The sequence below is a fragment of the Myxocyprinus asiaticus genome, chromosome 25, assembly GCF_019703515.2.
Source record: "Myxocyprinus asiaticus isolate MX2 ecotype Aquarium Trade chromosome 25, UBuf_Myxa_2, whole genome shotgun sequence".
Taxonomy (NCBI): Eukaryota; Metazoa; Chordata; class Actinopteri; order Cypriniformes; family Catostomidae; genus Myxocyprinus; species Myxocyprinus asiaticus.
The window spans coordinates 1,874,041-1,896,500 of record NC_059368.1 but is presented as its reverse complement, the minus strand read 5'-3'; the positions used below and the strand labels follow the sequence as shown (position 1 = coordinate 1,896,500).

Here is a 22,460-nt window from a genome sequence, read left to right as displayed (position 1 = left end):
GTGATTTTGCTGTACTGTCTGTATTTTTCCGATGATTCTGAGACCATTAGAAACGGCCTAGAAACATCCACTTGACCTCTGACCACAGACCACCAGAGTCACTCAAGATTACCAGATAATTCAAATTAAACGCTCCCGCTGCGTTCTCCCCCATCATCAGTTAACCATCCGCTCATCCGTCTCACCTTCCCCCTCCTCAATCAGTTTGGCAGCATGAGACGGTTTGCCAGTGAAGCCACGGCATGCACCAAGCTAGCCCGACAGCCATAAGGGAAAACATTATTATTTATTTTTATTTTTTATTTTTTTTTCTCCTCAATTTGGCATGTCCAATTCCCAATGCGCTCTAAGTCCTCGTGGTGGTGTAGTGACTCGCCTCAATCTCAGTTGCCTTCGCGTCTGAGACCGTCAATCCGCGCATCTTATCACGTGGCTTGTTGAGTGCGTTGCCACGGAGACATAGCGCGTGTAGAGTCTTCACGCTATTCTCCGCGGCATCCACGCACAACTCACCACGTACCCCACCGAGAGCGAGAACCACATTATAGCGACCACGAGGAGGTTACCCCATGTGACTCTACCCTCCCTAGCAACCGGGCCAATTTGGTTGCTTAGGAGACCTGGCTGGAGTCACTCAGCACACCCTGGATTCAAACTCACGACTCCAGGTGTGATAGTCAGCGTCTTTACTTGCTAAGCTACCCAGGCCCCACTCTTAAAACATTTATTGGTTATTGGTTTGTGGTGCTGATAATAGGAATCCACCTATTTTGGCTGATATTGATAGCTGATGATTATTTTATGGCCAAGATTTGATAAAATGGTCGATATTATATTATAAATGTACACTGTTTTGCCTATTTGTACAGTATAAAAAAAAATCACATTAAAGCTTTAATCAGGAATTGTACATGATTGTGAAATCAGGCATCAAAGCATTATAATGTACATTGGAAATGATTGACAAATATTGATATGAAGAGTTTACTGTTTGAAATGGAAAATAATAAGCCTTAATCCACTAGTGTTGTTAATTTAGCATTAGTCCAGCTATAGTTACACAAAAAAGACATTTTTGTCTATGAACGTCTTCACTGCAAAAAAAATAAAAAAATAAAATAAAAAAATTATATATATATATATATATATAATTTTTTTATTTTATTATTATAATTTTTTTTGCAGTGAAGACGTTCAAAGACAAAAATGTACACACACACACACACACATACACATATATACATAAATTTTGTATGAGATATTTAGTCTTGTTTTCAGAGAAATCTAACAAAATTTAGAAACATTTATGCTTGTAACAAGAAAATATATTTTTTGTATTTTTCTTACTCCATTGGCAAATAGTTTCTTCTTGTTTCAAGCATAAACCCCACCAAATTTTCTCTTTTTTATTTTTTTTAATTAAAACTATTTGAAGACTTATGCCATTCTGCTTCTCAAGTAATGTATTCTTGTTTTAAGGTCTTTTTATTGGAAAATAATACAAATGTTTTTTTCCAGGTGATAATTGAATATGATGTATAATTGTAATTCATAGGGAAGTCTGGCTACATGACAGTACACAGCCATTATACTGTAGAAAGTCCTTTATCACAGTCCGCGTGTCGTCGCATCCGGCTCCGAATAGTAGCGTAACCAAACATCAACCCATCGATCTGTAGGTCTGTTTAGATGAAGTATTTGAGATGAATTGCACATAAAATAGTCCATAATAATTCCACGCTGTGGGCACAGCCATTGAAACAAGACTGCAGCGGAAGTTGTTGTACGCTACTAAGCAAAGCTTCCGCTAGATTGCCTGTAAATTGGACACTGTGCTGTCTTCACCTGGTCTGTTTCTGTAATGAGCTCATTTACAGAGTGTCGAGTTCACTGCGTGTACGCCATAATTGAAATTGTTTCAGTGATAAAACCGGTGGAGGTGCGAGGAGAGGAGGTTATCATGAGACGACTGTCTCTCTACCTGTCTCGCTCTCTGATCCAAAACCTAGTGAGATGCCTACCGAGACAGCAATAAATATAGACAGCATCATAGGGACTGTTTGAAAATGTAGACCTAACCTTAACTTCTAACCCCTAACCCTGACAACATAATGATACCTAGTTTAGGCCAAATTTAACCCGTGTGCGACCTTTGGGACATTTTTGTCTTTTCGATCATTTTAGCTGTGTTAATGCCAACGGCATACATTTTGCCAAAGATGTTTAATTTGGGGGGAATTTTAATATTTGAACCTCAGTTCCTATAATACATCTATAATACACTGTGTACACAAAATAGTTACACTCAGGACCTTCAGGACAAAAATGTCCCCCATTGAAACCCATTAAAACTGCAATATTTGATCCTAGTGCCATTAAAGCATAAAATCATGAATTCTATGATATTATGCTTTCATTCTGGAGTCCTGGCTTCAAAATTTACATTTTTATATTTTCCACCAGATGGCGCCATTGTTCTCATGTTTAGCCTATGGAGCAAATACAAACTTTTCCCCTATTCTCTGTTTGCTGTATTATAGAGCACTGCAGGACAATTGAATAAATGATGCAGATAAAATTGTGTGTGTGTGTGTGTGTGTTGGTCAGAGTGTGTTTTGTATGTGTGTGTGTGTGTGTGTGTGTGTGTAAAAAGAACAACAGTGGCATTATATAAACAAACTGGCATTTAAAGGGTTAAAATCCTGAAAATGAATGAATTTTTGGTAGTTATGATCAGGACTAATTTGTCTAAGGACCTCTGAGTAACTTGACACACAAGGGTTAATGCAGCAAATTTAATGCAGTGTGCTTGTGTGTGTGTATTGTGTGTGTGTACTCACACTCCTCTTCTTTCGGGTCGAGTTGAGTGACACTGACTGACAGGCGGTCGACTCTCTCCTGCAGCGAGTTTACTCGAAACGAGAACGAGTGAGCTTCATTAAAGAGCTCGCCGAACAAATCCTCCGCATATTTACCTGCACACACAAAACAACAATATATTAGCATATAGCAGGGTCACATGCTCCCAAAATTGAAAATATACGAGCACAAAATGCTCCTGTTATTTCTACCATCAGATGTATTCCATAATATTCTCTTCTAGGTGAATTAATACACATTGGGCTCTATGTTTGTGATCGTGCTAGGCGCAGCGCAACGCACAACTGTCTTATCTCATTTTCGTGAGAGTGCTAATGAGTGCAATTTTTGTGCCATCACAAGTGGGCATGGGTGGGAGTGTTTGCGCTACATCTGGGTGTATTGCATGCTAATGAAGTGGCGCAAAGCACAATTTGCTACTTTCCTGAGAAATAGGTAATCGCGCTAAGATGTTTCAGAAGCACGTCTGTTTTCAGCGCAAAGTTTAAATTCAGTTCCTGCATTTGCAGTTTGGAGATTCCACCAGCAGGTGGTGATAAAGAGCTGCCATTCAATACAATGATTTGTTTGTCAGTAGATCAATAATAATAATAATAATAATAATAATGTTTATTTTTTATAGCGCCTTTGCAATGCTCAGGGACGCCGTACAGAAATTAAAAATAAAATATTAGACAGAAAAATATATAACAAATATACATTACAAAACAATAAACAATGGGAGAGCAGCAAACCGATAAGACCACCAATAGTGCTTTGCACGCGCAATTTCACCAACCCATTTGCAACTACTAGACTTACATGAAAATATCAAAACTTCATAGTCATGCCAATTGAATTTGTGCATATGACTTATCGCATAGCACTGTACTTAATACCAGTGCTCTTAAAATAGGGCCCAGAATCTCACTTAAAATAGTTATTGCTTATTTAAATGTATTTATTTATTTATTTTCCCAGAAAATGTGAAAAAAGTGTCCAGATTCAAACCTATATACAATTTTAAACCTTTTTTATAAAGAAAGGAAATTGTCAATTTATATGTCTGCTTTAAACACATTTATAGACAAGTCAGAATTATTGCAGTAATCGTCCGAATGCCACAGATGTAGTAAGTCCTTTTAAGAGTTAATGTAAATGATCAAGTCCACACACACACAGACACACACACACACACACACACGTGAACTCACTGAGGCTGCTCAGTTGTCGTATGACGTTGGCGAGCGAGATGTTCGTCACACACTCCAGTTCATTCTTGATGCTGCGCGGTAGAGCCGTATGACACAGGTGACGCGGCTCGATAGTCCGTTTCACCAGCGGCATCCTGAATCACGACCTGCACCTGTGAGACAGACAGAGAGAGAGAGAGACAGGTGGACATCAGTTCAAGTTCCACATTTTTCATCAAAACACACAGACACACACAAACAGCTGTGAGCTCTTCCTGGGAATTACAGCGTGGAGAATCCCCACTGCGGGACAGAGATAATTATACGTAAGTGTGAAATATTCCTTGATCCAGTCCGTTTAGAACAATGCCACAGATTATACAGAGTGTGAATCACTGAATAAACAAGCTTCATTAAAGGAATACTTAACAGTTTTGCCATTTATCCTTCCTTACGTTGTTCCAAACCCGTATGACTTTCTTTACACTTTTCACTGAACACAAAAGGAGATGTTTATCAGAATGTTCATGCTGCTTTTCTCAATTAAATGAATACATTTGGGTTCCTCACACAAACCTATCATATGGCTTCAGAGAACTTGGAATATTGTGCTACTTTTGTGGTGTTATTTTGTCATTTTTCAAGCTTGTCTGCTCCTGGTCACTGTCTGTCTTTATTGTATGGAAATACAGGTTTGAAATGACATGAGGGTGAGTAAATGATGGCTGAATATTCACTGAACTATTGCTTCTGCAATAAAAATGTTAAATAAAAACTCTCAGTCTGTAGTGAGGGGAATGTGGAAGACAATATCTGTGAGACCAGTTTGTCACAATTACAGCTTTACTTCTGATGAATTCTGACAGGTTTTGATGAAGTAACTGTAGAGCGCGACACATCATCCGTTAAATGAGACTGTGAGAGGGGTTTTCACAGACAGAGGATGTTCAATCACAATTTAAATCCTCCTTTCCCTTTAACCTTGTTACACTGGTGCCGATGCCAGGGAAAGGAGGAGGCGAGAACCGGCTTGACAGTATAAATAATAGTTTAATAATAAACTTAAGGAAAAAGACAAACACAAACACATACGGGGCAGCTGCCTGTAATTCTCTCTCTCTCTCTCTCTCTCTCTCGCCGTCTCCGGTCGCCTTTATCCCTCTCGGGCTTGATCAGCCTGATTAGGGGCCGGGTGTGCGGCATCACGGCCCCGACCTCCGCCATGCCACACGGGGTTACTCACCTCAATCCAGATGGCGGAGGACAAGTCTCAGTTGCCTCCGCTTCTGAGACCGTCAATCCGTGCATCTTATCACATGACTCATTGTGCATGACACCGCGGAGACTCACAGCGTGTGGAGGCTCATGCTACTCTCCACGATCCACGCACAACTTACCACACGCCCCATTGATAGCGAGAACCACATTATAGTGACCACGAGGAGGTTACCCCATGTGACTCTACCCTTCCTAGCAACCGGGCCAATTTGGTTGCTTAGGAGACCTGGCTGGAGTCACTCAGCATGTCCTGGATTCGAACTCATGACTCCAGGTGTGGTAGCCAGCGTCGAGGTTTTTAATGTTAATGCTCTGTCGAGTTTAAATCAATGAAACTGACCTCCCTACCCTAAACCTTAAACCTAAACCTAACCGATAGAGTCAGAACGTGGGTTCACATGTGGTGTGCCCTTCAGGACTTTTATCCCGCTCCTTTACATCACAAGTGCAACGCTCTATCAGTTGAGCTACCGCACAATTTGCTCACGCTTGAACAAGCTTGTAAATGTAGTTGATTATGTAATGCAAATGTTAAAATGAGTCATGCACTACAGTAAAAGTGTTTAGATGTCATAAGATAGCATTGTGTGAGGAACAGGGCGAAAAGTAAGTGTTTATGAACTGATAATCTGCCGTTTTACATGTGACTTGTGTGAAAGTGAATAAAAGTCACTGTTGTTGTAGCACCTCTAGTGTTCATTTCACCCGGAAACTGACGTGTTGCATTCAACAAGCTGCGCAAAAATCATTTTGCAAACATGTAGGTATAGTTACGTGATTCTATGAAACCAGGTTGAAGAAAACAGTAGGAAAACTGTGCATAGCATGCAAAAATAGTGTTGTAACAGTTACAGGACGGGCAAGGAGGAGGCGGGAACCAGCTGAACAGTCAACATTAAGGTTTAATGATATAAATGAACTGAAAACAACATAAGACAGACACAGACACACATGCAGCGTGGCCACGTGTGTCTCTCTCTCCCTCGAACTGGCGCCTCCGGCTCGCCTTTATCCCCCTTTATCTCCCTCATGGCCCAGCCCTGCCCTCCTCCTCGTCACAAGTGTACATGTAGTACATGGATTACTCACTCATGCTTACCAAAATGTGCAGTATACTAAAAATGGCACACAATGCAGAATACATAATGTACAGTATGCAGTATTCCAGTATCTTGACCCCTATTGACACTGTGTGCTCAGTGACCTTATCACCATGGTACTGTTGCCATGGCAGCAGAGATTAACCCCCGTTTCTCTGAGCTGTGATCGAATGAGACGGCTCATATGACAGATGTACCGCCCGTTTATCATCAAACACACTTCACTGCAGGGGCGGATCTAGAAATTTTTTATGGGGTGGCAAGGGGGTGGCATGCAGACTATGAGGGGTGGCAACACTAAAGCAAGCACCCATGTCTAGGTCTTATGGATTAAGGTACCAAGCTTCATTGCAACAAGTACTAGTTCATTAATTGAAGTCACTAGCAAATTACAAATGTCCATGAATTTGTGATACAACTGCATTTCCACAGGAACCAAATAGTAACCATTTTGATACTGATTTGCCAATATTAAAACATATACCTGTATATATATATATATTTACATAATAAAAAATAAGTAACAACATTTCTATCTCCAGAGCACCAAGACATTGTCTACTAAACACGTCAGCAAATTCTAAATCTTCCTAAACTTCACGTATAGAACCGGCAATCTGGACTAAACATCACCACCATTGTTAAGTGTACCCATGGATGAAGAGTGCATGCATATCCCATGTTATTCTGCTAATAAAGTCCTGTAGGCCTATCACCTTTGTAACAGCTGGAATAATCCATTTGAATGCGAAGAATAACACAAAGTTAAATAAAAATAAACCGTACAGAAAACTGTACTGTGAGGGTTCAGTGCTGCAAAACTCATGAATATTAATTATGTTATGCACAGTAAAAGATACTTTTAAATTACCTGTTTTGATCCACAGTCATTCTTAATCACTGATTCAAGCACTCAAATAAATATTTCACATAATATGGTTATTTCATCTCTACATCTGCCACTATCAGTCTTGAGGTTTAGTTAGACAGTAGATGAATACACCGATCAGCACTTTGATTAAGAACATGACTGACTGATCTAGTGGTAACTTTTTGCCTTTAGTTTTTAGAGGTTTTGCATTCTAATTCACCCAAATATAACTTTTTAGTTTAATAAAACAAGATTGCATCCATACATCAGTGGATGGGTGTTACACTTTAAAAATAAAATGCAGTAAAAGATGCGGGGAGATGAGAGTAGCGGAAACACAGACACATTTATTGACAATTCTGTATATGAAAGAACAGCAAACTCCGAAATTCAGACAGCGACAACCACAAACTCTCCGCACCAGCAGCAGGAACCCCAAATGCGCCTGAGCGCCCGTGAACGAGATGACAGCTCATGAACAACCATCTCCCATCACACAACCCAGCCATGAAACACTCAGTTTATATAGGGAGGAAACACACTGCGCATTGGTGCGCCCCATTAACAATCAGCTCACCTGGATACCCCACACCTGAGAGTGATTAAGAGAGAGGGAGAAAAGAGAAAAAGACAACACACACAAACACACACATTACCAACACACAAACAATACAGCCAAGAAGGTCATCACAATGGGGAACACGGAAAAGAGCGCGAGGGGCGGAAAATCGGCTGACACTAAACGACACTGATAACGAACATTTACCATAACATTCAAAATAACACATTACAGCGCCGGATCGCCATGTGGTCGATTGTTGTTGAGGAAATAAGCTCATCAACCCACGTGAGCTAAACACTGTACATGCGCTGCAATAGTAGGTAGGCGATTGGTCGATGCTGTGACTGGCCGCTGCTGTAAACAATCACGTGCACCCTCACAACCCGGTCACACCCTCCTCCTCGTTACACTCCTCCACCCCATCTCTGGAGGGGAGACGCTGTGTCTGTGTGACGTTCCGCCACCTGATGGTCCTCCCTGCCTCCTGGGAACCTGGGGAGAGACGAGGGGAGGGAGAGAGGAGAGAGAGAGAGAGAAAAACTAGCTTGCCGGTCCCAAAAACACCGTCCACTAGTCCTCAGCCTCTCTGCCCCCTGGCAGATGGCAGTGGCTCCTCCACCTCCTGGCGGATGGCAGCGGTTCCTTCGCGACCCAGCAGACGGCAGCGGGTCCTCCGTCCCCTGGTGGCCGGCAACGGCTCCTCCGTCCCCTGGCAGAAGGCAGCGGCTCCTACGTCCCCCGGCGGCCGACCTTCCAAAATTGTTAGCTTATTTTTGACTTTCGGTCCCTTTTTCCGATGTAATAAAAATGGGTTCCTTTATGATGACTTTTCCTCCCCTTGCCATCTGAACACACAGAGAAAAATGGACTTGATTTGAGAAAAAGTGACACCTTTACTGTTTGCGGTCAAAATTGACCAACCATAGGAAATTAATGGGAAAGACTAAGGGTGGTTTCACATATAGTCTGTTTTAAGAGAGAGAGAGAAACTGGCTTGCTGGTCCTGAACACACCGTCCACTGGTCCTCAGCCACTTCGCCATCTGGCAGATGGCAATGGCTCATCCGTGTTCTGGCGGACCGCTGTGGTGAGATTCCCGGGTTTCGGCACCAAATGTAAAAGACCTCTGTTCAGTCGGGAAAGGAGGAAGCTGGGACTTGATTTGATTTGAGAAAACTTTATGTTGACTGAGCAGTCAACATAAAGTTTTAATGATACAAATTAACTTCAACATAACATAAAAGACACACACAAACATAACTCAGTGTGTCTTTCCCTCTCTCTCTCACTGGCATGTCTGGCTCCCCTTTATCTCTCTCCCCCACTGATTAGGTGACTCAGCGCCGGCCATGCACCCTCACGGCCCGGCCACACCCTCCTCCTCGTCACAAATACCAATTCGCTTTTGTCATGATTTTCTACTTGACGCCCTAAATTGGGAAAGTCGGGGCTCCTGAGTTCTCCGCTGGTAATTACTTCACTGTGGCAGCATTCATGTACACTCAACTCGTAAATACGTAAATAATAGTAATCATTCCCAGATGACTGGAGTGTGGCAAAATTCTTGTGTAATGCTCTTGTTGGTCAGTCTTTTTTAGTTGGTTTCTTGCATTCTGTTTTCCTTATCTGCTGTACCGTCTGAGTTGAAAAGTTTACAAGTACCATTTTTTTGGAGATATAAAATGAATGAGCATTGTGAATATCATGAAAATGCGCTTTATGACACAGGTGTCTGGGATACTAGATTCTGATTGGTCAATGGCGCCATCTAGTGGTCTGATATTTCTGAGTAACAACCGTAAATCCACATTTCAGACCGGTCATTCGGGTTTTGCAAGTCATATTTCCTACTTATCGGATCACTGTGCAATCTCTATAAGTAAGCTAATAAAATAATTTTAACTCAGCAGTGTTTCATGTGCATTTATTTTCTTATTCGGCAAGTAGTCTTGTAATAAGCTGGAGTCAGACAATCATTAATTACTAAATAAATACCAACAGAACTCCGACGCAAACCAGAGGTGGATTTCAGCTGTTCAGCGATTTATTTCTTCCCACATAATTACATAATTTCAAAGCAAATCAATACTTTATGTCCATGTATTTATTTATTTGGTTAGTATCCATGGAATAAGTGGTATTTATCGCAAAGAAATGCAATAAATGCCAGGGTCCTGATCGCCCTGTTTTTTTCGATAACAACCGTCTGACTGTACATTATCCCTTTGGCTTGTTTATCTCCTAATCTTTGCCTAAGTGTTCATGTGCACTCATCTAGTAAATATGATCATTATGACATCATGATGAGTATTGCTTTTGCTGGTCACTCCTTTAAACTTTCTCCATTGTGGAAATCATAGATTCTTTTAAAAAGAGTTGAGAAAGCTCAAGTATTTTGTATGATTTGGTCTGTGTGATTTGATTTGCTGCAAACTGACCCTGGACAGAGACCAATCACAGACAACGGAATGCTGCAGCAGCCAATCAGAAAGCAGGCAACTCAAGCGCAGCCAATCAGAGCGCTGGAATTCTGGAGGTATGACCGGGCCAACAGCTGGTTTGCATTAGAATCTCACGTGGGAAAACAAAAGACTGAGAGAAAGAGAGAGATGCCTGCAAGCCGTGCACTCTTACATAACACGTATACACAAACACTCATGCAGACATGTAGCTGCGTAAAGCCAGTCCAGTCTGCAGTAGTCTGAAATTCACAGATGTACTATTAAAGCTCAAAAGAAAACTTCAAAGTCTGCTCATGAGATCTCCAGGGATACAACCGTATTGAATTCTGAGTAATGTTTAAATGATAAGCAGCCTCATTTGAACTTTGAATGAAGTGAAATCTCATTGGTTATGGTGAGGAACAGGTCACATGCCACGATTTTAACACCTTGGCTATGTTTGATTTAGCAGACTATTGGTACTGTTTCTGCAGTTTTTTAAAATCTCCTTGACTCATTATTTGATTCACATATAGTCTGTTTTAAAATGAACCAAACCCAGTTCAGTTAAAGTGAACCAGAAAGGAAACCAGCAGCAAATGACCTCAGTGCTTTAAGTGGACTTAAAAGAGGACACAGTTTCTTTTTTGGTCCTTTTAGCATTTATTGTTGTTCACACCGCCACTCCTTAAGATCTCAAACCCCATGGCTGTAAAGATTATGAAATTTGGCTAGCAGTAACTTGTAACTTGTAATTGTGATTATGATGATAAATTGTCAGACTTCTTAAGGTGTATGTATGCTTAATACACATACACCTTAAGAAGTAATTTATTCATATTTAACTTGGAATTATTTAATAAAATAGGGCTATATTATTTATTTAAGGCTTTAAAAAATATTCTTTAATTGTTTATTATATAAAAAATATTGCACAGGGATAGAATGACATGAAAAGTAATGTTTTAAATGTTAAAACAGTTTCAAATACTTGAAACATGTTTCTTTTTGGTCAACTTTAAATTTACTCTATTATTTATGAAACCCATGATTTTTCTATGTCTTCTCTTTGTAACACCAGGTCAGATCTGACTGTAGCCATCATGTGACATTATTGAAAAAAACGGACACTTCAAAACAGAAAATAGTTTATAATAACAATAGTTTGATAATGTCTAAATATATATCCAAATGCATAACTTGATAAAATGTAGAATTAGTGCACAGTAGGTGGCTGCATATAACACCGCTGCCACCTACTGGCTATTATTGTCATAGCATGATTTTCATTTCATGTTATTTTTCTTTTTTCACCAAATCATAGAAAAATCTAATAAATTATTCATGAACTGGCCAAAGAATTTAAGGGGGCGGCGTTAAATAGAAAACATAAATTTTAACATAAGACATTAAATTTCTATTTTAAATTCACTATTGTTTTATATAGAATTGTTGTGGTGGCTCAGTGGTTAAGGCTCTGGCTTACTGATCAGAAGGTTAAGGGTTCAAGCCCCAACACTGCCAAGATGCCACTGTTGGGCCCTTAAGCAAGGCCCTTGACCCTATCTGCTCCAGGGGCACCATATCATGGCAGACCTTGCACTCTGACCCCCAGCTTGGCTGGGATATGGGGAAAAAAAGAATTTTGTTGTATATGTGCAAAACGTATAATGTGTGATAAATAAATATAATTATTATTAATTAATCTATACAGTATTTAACACAATTACATCAGAAGTAACTGTAATTAAATTACTGAAAAATTAAGAGTAAACTAAAATAACATTAACACACATATTGTTTACGTCTTGTGGCTATACTTTTGAAACAGTATTTTAACGTTTACGAATTGGCCCCATTGACTTCCATTGTAAGTGACTCACTGGAACACAGATGGGTATGAAATACACATCCCACACACGATACAGATTCACAAAGTCACACTGAGTCTTACAAACTCCCACGCTACATAATGAGCATAAATATATACGCAATATGGACGGAGAAGTGCTGCCTGCCCCCCCTCTCATGAAGGAAAAACACTTTCACAATCCTGTAAACATTGAAAGAGGGACCCGAGTCATATCATAGAGATTTGAGGGTGCAGGACTCTTTACACTTGAGCCACTACCCACCTAGCAACCACACAGAAGACCCTAGCAACCACTCAGAGAAGTGTTAAAGGGATAGTTATAGTCGTGCTGACAGAGAGAGCGAGACTGATTTACTCACAGTCAGTGTCACAGATCTGACAATCTAACCGTCTTCACTGTCGTTACCTGTCAGTCTCAAATGGTTCTGTGAGCGCCTGTAAATCTGTCTGCGTCTCACTCTGATGTTACTGTGTATGTCTGTTCTCGCTAAATGTCTTTTTTACACTCTAAAAAATTATTTTTCCTTTTAGCTATCATAACTTATAATGTAGAGTTAGAATAACTGCCCTGGATTGATCTTGTTGAGACAACTCAATTATCCAAGTTTTTGTTGGCTGAACATGTGATGTAACCTGAACAGGTTACTGAACCTAGGAAAACTATTCAGACGAAATCAAAAATATAAGTTAAGACAACTACGCACATCATGCTCACGTATTGGGCATGAATAAATTCAACCCGATATCATGGAAAGTCGTAAATAACGATGTTGCTCGCATAAACTCGTACGATTTCATCACGTGCAAATTCCTGGATGTCTAATGCGGAAGTAAGTGTGAGTTCCACGCACGAGGCGTAAAGGACATACTTATAAATATTATGCCCTTACCCAAACCCCTTACCTAAACGTAATCAATCAGTAGAGTGTGTAAACATGATAGGAAGCTGTTGTGTGTGACAGAAGCAAGTAATTGATGGAAACGATGTCCAGCGACGCCATTGGCTGTAGTGAAAGTCGTGGGAATTAAAACGAGTGCAGTCGCACGATACCATACGAATTAGCCAAATTGAGAAAAGTCGTACAAATCCTGACGATTTCACTGTGAGAGTGTGCTGAATAAATTATGCTAATTGCTTTCTTACTGTCTTTTAATATACACTATATTGCCAAAAGTATTCGCTCACCCATCCAAATAATTGAATTCAGGTGTTCCAATCACTTCCATGGCCACAGGTGTATAAAATGAAGCACCTAGGCATGCAGACTGCTTCTACAAACATTTGTGAAAGAATGGGCCGCTCTCAGGAGCTCAGTGAATTCCAGCGTGGTACCGTGATAGGATGCCACCTGTGCAACAAGTCCAGTCGTGAAATTTCCTCGCTACTAAATATTCCACAGTCAACTGTCAGTGGTATTATAACAAAGTGGAAGCGATTGGGAATGACAGCAACTCAGCCACAAAGTGGTAGGCCACGTAAAATGACAGAGCGGGGTCAGCGGATGCTGAGGCGCATAGTGCGCAGAGGTCGGCAACTTTCTGCAGAGTCAATCGCTACAGACCTCCAAAGTTCATGTGGCCTTCAGATTAGCTCAAGAACAGTGCGTAGAGAGCTTCATGGAATGGGTTTCCATGGCTGAGCAGCTGCAACCAAGCCATACATCACCAAGTGCAGTGCAAAGCGTCGGATGCAGTGGTGTAAAGCACGCCGCCACTGGACTCTAGAGCAGTGGAGACGTGTTCTCTGGAGTGACGAATCACGCTTCTCCAACTGGCAATCTGATGGACAAGTCTGGGTTTGGCATTTGGCAGGAGAACGGTACTTGTCTGACTGCATTGTGCCAACTGTGAAGTTTGGTGGAGGGGGGATTATGGTGTGGGGTTGTTTTTCAGGAGCTGGGCTTGGCCCCTTAGTTCCAGTGAAAGGAACTCTGAATGCTTCAGCATACCAAGAGATTTTGGACAATTCCATGCTCCCAACTTTGTGGGAACAGTTTGGGGATGGCCCCTTCCTGTTCCAACATGACTTCGCACCAGTGCACAAAGCAAGGTCCATAAAGACATGGATGAGCGAGTTTGGTGTGGAAGAACTTGACTGGCCTGCACAGAGTCCTGACCTCAACCTGATAGAGCACCTTTGGGATGAATTAGAGCGAAGACTGTGAGCCAGGCCTTCTCGTCCAACATCAGTGTCTGACCTCACAAATGCGCTTCTGGAAGAATGGTCAAAAATTCCCATAAACACACCCCTAAACCTTGTGGAAAGCCTTCCCAGAAGAGTTGAAGCTGTTATAGCTGCAAAGGGTGGGCCGACGTCTTATTAAACCCTATGGATTAAGAATGGGATGTCACTTAAGTTCATATGCGTCTAAAGGCAGATGAGCGAATACTTTTGGCAATATAGTGTATATATATATATATATATATATATATATATATATATATATATATATATATATATATATATATATATATATATATATTTTATTTTTTATTTTTACTGTTTGCTGCTTTTATTTAAACTGTTGGTTGTTCATTGACCGATAATCGGATTTTCCAATATTCTGATTTTATTTTTTGTAATATCGGATCCACCGATAACTGGTGCTATCTGGCGGGAGTTTCTGAAAATCGCCATTACAGCAGTGTATGTGAGAGGAAACAATGCTGAAGGCAAGGACGTAGCCAGGAAATTACTATTAGGTGGGCCTCAATAAAAATGGATGGGCCAATTTTTCGCCCCAATTTTTTTTTTTACCAAAACAGAGAAGCAGCGCATTCAACAAGTTCTTTCACACTTTCAGACATCAGAATTCATGCATTTTTATACTACTTTATATTTGAAGTCAAATCAAATGGGTGGGCCTGGGTCTAATTTGGGTGGGCCTGGCCCACCCTTGGCTGTGTCACTGGCTGAGGGTTTTCCACAGGTAACGTAACTTGCTTTAGCAATGCATTGCTTGAATTAATACATTTTATTCAATGTAACAGCCATTCTTGCTCTAGTGAGATGTGTTACAATGCTGGATGTGTAGTTTAAGCGCTAAGAAACAGAAATGGGGCTTGGGTAGCTCAGTGAGTAAAGACGCTGTCTACCACACCTGGAGTCGTGAGTCCGAATCCAGGGCGTGCTGAGTGAATCCAGCCTGGTCTCCTAAGCAACCAAACTGGCCCGGTTGCTAGGGAGGGTAGAGTCACATGGGGTAACCTCCTCGTGGTCGCTATAATGTGGTTCTCGCTCTCAATGAGGTGTGTGGTGAGTTGTGCGTGGATGCCGCGGAGAATAGCGTGAAGCCTCCGCATGCACTACGTCTCTGCAGTAACATGCTCAACAACCCACGTGATAAGATGCACGGATAGACGGTCTCAGACGAGGTGGCAACTGAGATTCGTCCTCCGCCACCCGGATTGAGGCGAGTCACTACACAACCATGAGGACTTAGAGCACATTGGGCATACCATATTGGGGAGAAAAAAAAACTAAAAAATAAATACATTCCCCTATGGAGAAAATGAATGAGATTTTTACTTTCAGAAGCAGACTATTGAGCTCTATTGGCTAATTTATAGCTATTATGCTATTGTTCTTGCAAACTCGCATTCATCTCTGGCTCCATTCTGGTATGGAAAACCAACTTTTCACCATCCAGTCAATTCCCAATTGTATATCTGACATGGAAATATGTCACTGCAGAAGCCAAATGTGCTGTGAATGCAGTTTCATTGAGTTCATTCAGTTTTACTTTAACAACAGAATGTTTTTGCTGTCTTTAGAGTAAATGTAGTCTTGCTCCCTCATACTAGTGACCTCAAAGCCATTTCCTGTTCATCCAAAAATAGCTACACCTGCAGACAGTGAAATATCTCATCTGCACAGTGTTCACATTGAGAATAGATGGATGCACGGTGAGTCATGGCACTCATTTGAATAAATCCATCAATCAGGCATGACTGCACCGCAGTGAATGCAGCAATCACACGACTGGACCATTAAACTCCAACTGTGCTCACTGGAAAGTGTAGATGCCATTTTGGATCTGCGATGAATGGAGGCATTTCTGGGTAAACGCTGGAGGGTGTGATGCCCTGAGTGGTGCCAATGGGCACAGTATGCCAATCTGGCCTTCAGGCCAAGAGGGGTCGATCCCAGACGGCAAGAGAATGTATAGAGAATGTTACTAATGAAGAGTCTTTCAAGCAAACAAACACGCACGGATGTATCTTTTTAAAAAAACTACACAGGCCAGCGGGTCGTAACGCACCGAAATAATGAGGAAAGTGAGAGTTCATTTTGTGTGGACAAACACAGCTTTTAATCAAAAAACAACACGGCCTGTTCAGACAAGTGTCAAAGGGTGCATTGTGGGTGTCATGTGACTGAGGGATGTTCACATTGAGCTGGAGGTCCACAAGTTTCTGTAGTGTTGCTAGAAGGCGTTTTTACTCGATCACACCATCTGCGGTCTCATTGGCAGTGGCTGCACATTTGCTTTTTGACTTCCACATCTCACATGACATAACAAGTGTCTTTGATGCTTAAATAGGCAACATTCATTTAGAACAAATGACTTGCTAGGTTGATGCAAATGGCTGTTGGTGTGAACGCCCCTTTAGGCTGCAACGACATCCACAATTTCATGTCTTTAAAGCTGATGTGTGTTATATTTTAATGTTAAAATACTTTTGTGTTTCCCAGCTTAATATGCAGACAACTTCAAGTAAACCATTCTTAATTCTTACATTTTCCTGATAAGTATAAATGCTGTGGAGCCGTACACAGTTGCATCACTGTTGTGTATTAGACCAGTGCTGTTATCTCGTGCTATACTGAACCATAATAAGGAATTGATTTGTAGCTGGTGCTGAATTGTTTCACTTGGAGCATTATGAAATGTCAGTAACGCTGGTCTCTATTTCCCAATGCCTGCTCTGATTTAAGGCTTCCTGGAGGAGCGTATATCCTGGCAACGGCTTGTGTTCCAGATAAAAGATAGGTCATTACACGCGTCCCAATGCCAATCCGTTCTGCCGCGTAGCCTGGAAATCACTTTTGACGCCTGCGGCAGGGTTTTCCTGTCAATTTCTTCTCCCAGTTTCAACACTGTTGCCCAATCAGTGACGATTATACCACAAATAATCAGTGACAGATATTTTACGTCTTCATTTTAGAATAGCAATATTGAGTTAAACGCTGCAGTTCGTCCCAACATTTTGACATGGTTATATAAATTAGGATGCTTTCTAATTCATTTTTAATGCTTGCAGTTTCAGCATCAGTCATTTAAAGCTCAAAATACAGTATTGGTTAACACATCTCTCTGCTCCAATTTGCCCTTTCTTGAAAACACTCTGTCAAAATGGCAACCCCATTAGATTTGTATTGATCCAGAGGAGCTTTAAGATCAGTCTACAACTGACAGTTTCAACTAGAGATATTTTCGTCCAAGAATATTTCCTTTTGAGTTCCATGAGGATGCATTTCTCTGCAAAAATGTATCAATATTTTTCTCTTGTTATCCAGTAAACAACATCTAAATATTTTTTAAACCAGATTAATTTACTTTATAAGCATAAGATATTTTCATGGCTCGTTTTTCGTGCGAATGTAATGAAACAACTCGCGCCAGTGGTCTGCTCTCTGATCCACTGTATCTCTGGCGTGCATGCTCGCCCACCGCACGTCAATGGTCATCATGGTCATGATCCAAGTGATACAATATCTTGTGATTTCGCCATCTCATATGAATTATTATGAGTTGTCATGAGACTATGTTTGTCTAAAGAAAATCTTTTTTATGCTGTGTTGTTCATTATGTGCCATAATACCCCGTCTCACAGCTTCAGCTAGTTGTGCAAGTTATGTCATGCAGCGCTCTCCAGGCACCGTTGTCTAAAGTAAGACGACTCTGTGTCACAATCCGTGTACATTCACAACAATAGTCAGATTTTCGCCTCAAGCATGACCCGTGATGATGCGACGTGAAACCGCATCCCTGGAGAGTTTGGCTACAGCAGTCTCACTGCCTGTCAGGACCAGTCACATGTTTCAGAGGATAAGCCACACAATTGGCTCTCGCCATGTGCTACGACCAATATTTATGTAATGATTACAACCGCGGGGCCTCAGCTGTGACATCTGACCCCAAGGGGTCAAACAGGGATGCCCAGCGAACGTGCAGACTTGAGAACAATGTCAGTTTTACCTTGAATATTCGGTCCAGATGCGGATAATGTCTCGCAGGGGTAAGAATGACATTTTCAAAATATGTCATGTTTATTTTTTTTTCTCCCCAATTTGGAATTCCCAATTCCCAATGCGCTCTAAGTCCTCATGGTGGCGTAGTGACTCACCTCAATCCGGGTGGTGGAGGACGAATCTCAGTTGCCTCTGCATCTGAGACCGTCAGTCCGTGCATTTTATCACGTGGCTTGTTGAGCGTGTTACCACGGAGACCTAGTGCGTGTGGAGGCTTCACGCTATTCTCCGCGGCATCCACGCACAACTCACCACGCACCCCACCGAGAGCGAGAACCACATTATAGTGACCACGAGGAGGTTACCCCATGTGACTCTACCCTCCCTAGCAACCGGGTCAATTTGGTTGCTTAGGAGACCTGGCTGGAGTCACTCGGCACACCCTGGATTCGAACTCATGACTCCTGGAGTGGCAGTCAGCGTCTTTACTCACTGAGCTACCCAGGCCCCAAATCACATTCATTTTAGTGAATAGTGATTTGATGGAATATTTCAAAATGGAAATTCCATCATGTCATTTAAAACCTGTTTGACTTTTTTCCCCCCGTGGAACACAAAAGGAGAAGTTTAGCAGAATGTCAGCCTCAGTCACCATTTACTTTCATTGCTTTTTTTATCCATACAATGAAAGTGAATGGTGACTGAGGCTGACATTCTGCTAAACATCTCCTTTTGTGTTCCACAGAACAAAGAATGTCATACGAGTTTGGAACAACAAGGATGAGGGTGAATAAATGATAACAGAATATACATTTTTGGATGAACTATGTCTTTAAGAGAAAATAACGACACGATTCATTGTGTAAGGAGACTGAACTTACATTTCCATACTATCAATGCACTACAGACAATAACAATATTAACAGTAATAATAATAGTTACCGTAATAATACATTTAATTTAATTTACAAGAAATGAACAGTAACGTGTAATTTAACCAATAAATAAGTTTATTATCATGCATTAGCTGCACCCCCGTAAATCATTTCGCCTGCTAACACCCACCACATCTTAGAATAGATCACCATGATGAGATACAAGGACAAACACATATCTGGTGCAGATTCACTTCAGTTTTCAGCTTTTTTTTCTCCAACTGAAATGAATTCAGCGAAGCTAGCGTGGGCGATTGTGATTTTTTTTTTTTTTTTTTTGGTCTTGCCCAGAGAAATCCAACAAAAGGAAAATATCTCAGTCACAATCTCCCTTATACAAACACACACACACACTTATATTCCGTCATGTGTTTTCTGATGCATTCTGTCTGTCTGGAGGCAGCGCATAAAAATAACAGCCAACAGAGGCGGAAAATAACGTAGGAGTGAACGATTAACTCCCGCTCAATTTCTTCATCACCTTACTGCTGTGTCCTCCTCCATTTCTCTCTCTCAACATAAAATCCAGCAATTTCCATAATCGGTGGTCAATTACAGTAAATTAACGATCAATTCCCTACTGAAACAAACCCCCCAAAACAACACGGATTAAATCAGCCTAAACTGTTTACTGGTCTTAGCTGGTTTAAGTGAATTTAGCACAGCTTACTCACATTTTCTTGAGAACTATAATTGAAATAAATATAGGCCTACTGATAATTAAGTATTTTCCCCAATAGCTTGGATTATTATACTGAATATATTACAGCTAAAATTGATTAAATCAACACTCAATATGCTTAAGCTTTATAAAAATCCGCAGCCAGAAATGCAAATCAGAGGAAGTTGATCACAGCAAATAATAATTGAATGCCCTTCGTTTAAATATTGGCTGTTAAAATAATAGTTTGCTAAAAAATTAACATGCCATTATTTATTCAGGCCACATCCACATTACTGCATTTTTGATTCAGAATGCGATGATTTGGCTACATTTCAGCTTCTCAACAACACCGGAGTGGCATTTTCCTCCAAAAACAGAGACTTTGGAAAACAATAACGAAAACATATTAAGGGCCGTTCACATCAAACGGCCCTTAATATTTGCACTAAAAACTAGATGCAGCGCTACGAATAGAACAAAACGCAGGTGTCTCCAGACACATTTATTTAAAAAGTTGAAGTTCTAAAAAAACGTACATAGTAAAACGATTGACAAACTGCGCAGACGGACACAAAAACACTGTGTTTTTAGGTGTGAAAAGCCCCTGAGTTTGGACGTGACCTCACTCTCATTCCAAACCTGTATGGCTGATGGGACACATCCAGCCCATTTGAAATTTTCAGTGGCCTGTGTAACATATCCTGTTTGTCCTGCTCCAAGCGGGATTCGAACCGGGGTATCTGGCATAGGAGGTGGGCGTGCTAACGAGGAGGCTAAAGCCTTTACCCATACTGGACAGCTATCATGTACCAGCTGGCTCCCGTTACACCTGCATGAGGTTGTCAGTTGTCTTAGGGGCTGTTCACACCGAACGTGTATCTATTCGCGATGTTTTTCAATTGTTTTCCTACATAAACGTGCTAGACAGACGTCACGCCACGTCTCGATGTTTTTACAGTGTCTCATGCAGGAGCACCACATTTTTTAGACATGCCACAATTTATCATTATCTGTCATTTTGATGGAATACGAAGATTAAAGAACTAAAATCATGGACGACAGGAAAGCGTGAATTTGGAGAAACAGAAAAGTTCTATTCATGAATCTGGTCAACGACAAAAAAACATTCGATTTGAAAAGTCAAAATCATTGCATCTATAACAAACTTCACTGTTATTGTTTAATAAAATTTTTAGTATCAGTCTGATTTACTCTCTCTGTTGTGAACCAATTTTGAAAGCACTTTTTTTTGTCTCAAGTAATCTCTCTATTTATTTTTTGGTTTCCAGAAATTCATGTTTGTAAAATTTTTCTCATTATAAAAACATTAAAGCTATAAACACATATGTTTTATTTACAGTATATTGTGAACAAATATTCATTTTTTTTTCTCCCCAATTTGGAACAGCCAATTCCCAATGCACTCTAAGTCCTCGTGGTGGCGTAGTGACTTGCCTCAATCCGGGTGGTGGAGGACGAATCTCAATTGCCTCCGCGTCTGAGACAGTCAATCCGTGCATCTTATCACGTGACTTGTTGTGCGCGTGGAGACATAGCGCGTGTGCAGGCTTCACGCTATTCTCCGCGGCATCCACACACAACTCACCACGCGCCCCAATGAGAGCGAGAACCACATTATAGCGACCACGAGGAGGTTACCCCATGTGACTCTACCCTCCCTAGCAACCGGGTCAATTTGGTTGCTTAGGAGATCTGGCTGGAGTCACTCAGCACACCCTGGATTCGAACTCCAGGGGAGGTAGTCAGCGTCTTACATGGAACGTTCTTTAAACGTTACTACATTGTAAAAAAAACAATTCTAATGTTTGTCCAGAACCTTCTAATAACCAAGAAAAAAAATTCTTTAAACATTTAAAAAACTGGACATTTTGAACATTCCCAGAACTTTCAGATAACCTTTTCACAACCTTATGGGAACGTTAGGAAAACGTTCTTAGAATATACATTTATCAGCTGGGTAGCTGCTTTAAAGTTTATAGGAATTTCCTGCGCAAGGGTGACTATAAAACGGCGAACCATCGCTGTAATCTGCCTGCTAACGTATGAAAACTAATTTATTAAAATTTATTTTGCTCAATAACTACAATGAAACAAAACTTGTATGCATAGAGTAAGTGTTAATCTCATCAACGAAATAACTGACAAATTATAACAAAGACAAGACGAAAAAGAGTCATCATGACCTTTTTTTAACATACTGTTGACAAATTTATGTAGTGGAAAAAATTATATTGCAAGGTATTATCAATGCACTAACTTTTCAGAAAGAAAAGTCTAGAAATAGGCCTAATCCAGTCATACTATGTTGTGTATTTCCCCACTGAACACCTGTACAATGAACTTTACTAACAGGTTAATTACAAAACTCAAACACATCCTATATGTGACATTAATCACTATATCCACAACATAAACCTCATATTACAACTTACTGTAGCTACAGCTGTCCAGACAATCATTGGCACCA

The 22,460-nt window shown here is 40.7% G+C and overlaps 2 protein-coding genes across 3 annotated transcripts in view; both read right to left on the bottom strand.

Moving 5' to 3' along the window:
* Positions 1 to 22,460, bottom strand: part of wasf1 (WASP family member 1) — a 69,440-nt gene that overhangs the window by 35,505 nt on the left and 11,475 nt on the right. Inside the window, exons 2-4 of one of the 2 annotated variants that reach the window (XM_051655612.1) lie at positions 8,149 to 8,708; positions 4,074 to 4,225; positions 2,841 to 2,975 (exon numbers count right to left, since the gene is read on the bottom strand). In XM_051655612.1, coding sequence (XP_051511572.1) covers positions 2,841 to 2,975; positions 4,074 to 4,206 — 268 coding nt within the window. In that variant the 5' untranslated portion in view covers positions 4,207 to 4,225; positions 8,149 to 8,708. The remainder of the gene's footprint in view (positions 1 to 2,840; positions 2,976 to 4,073; positions 4,226 to 8,148; positions 8,709 to 22,460) is intronic. The other variant, XM_051655611.1, reaches the window with a different exon arrangement.
* The window catches only part of LOC127416310 (WD repeat-containing protein 20-like), a 143,030-nt gene continuing 121,172 nt past the window's right edge, over positions 603 to 22,460 (bottom strand). Inside the window, exon 3 of the mRNA XM_051655595.1 lies at positions 603 to 620. The gene's annotated coding sequence lies outside the window, so the exon portion shown is untranslated. The remainder of the gene's footprint in view (positions 621 to 22,460) is intronic.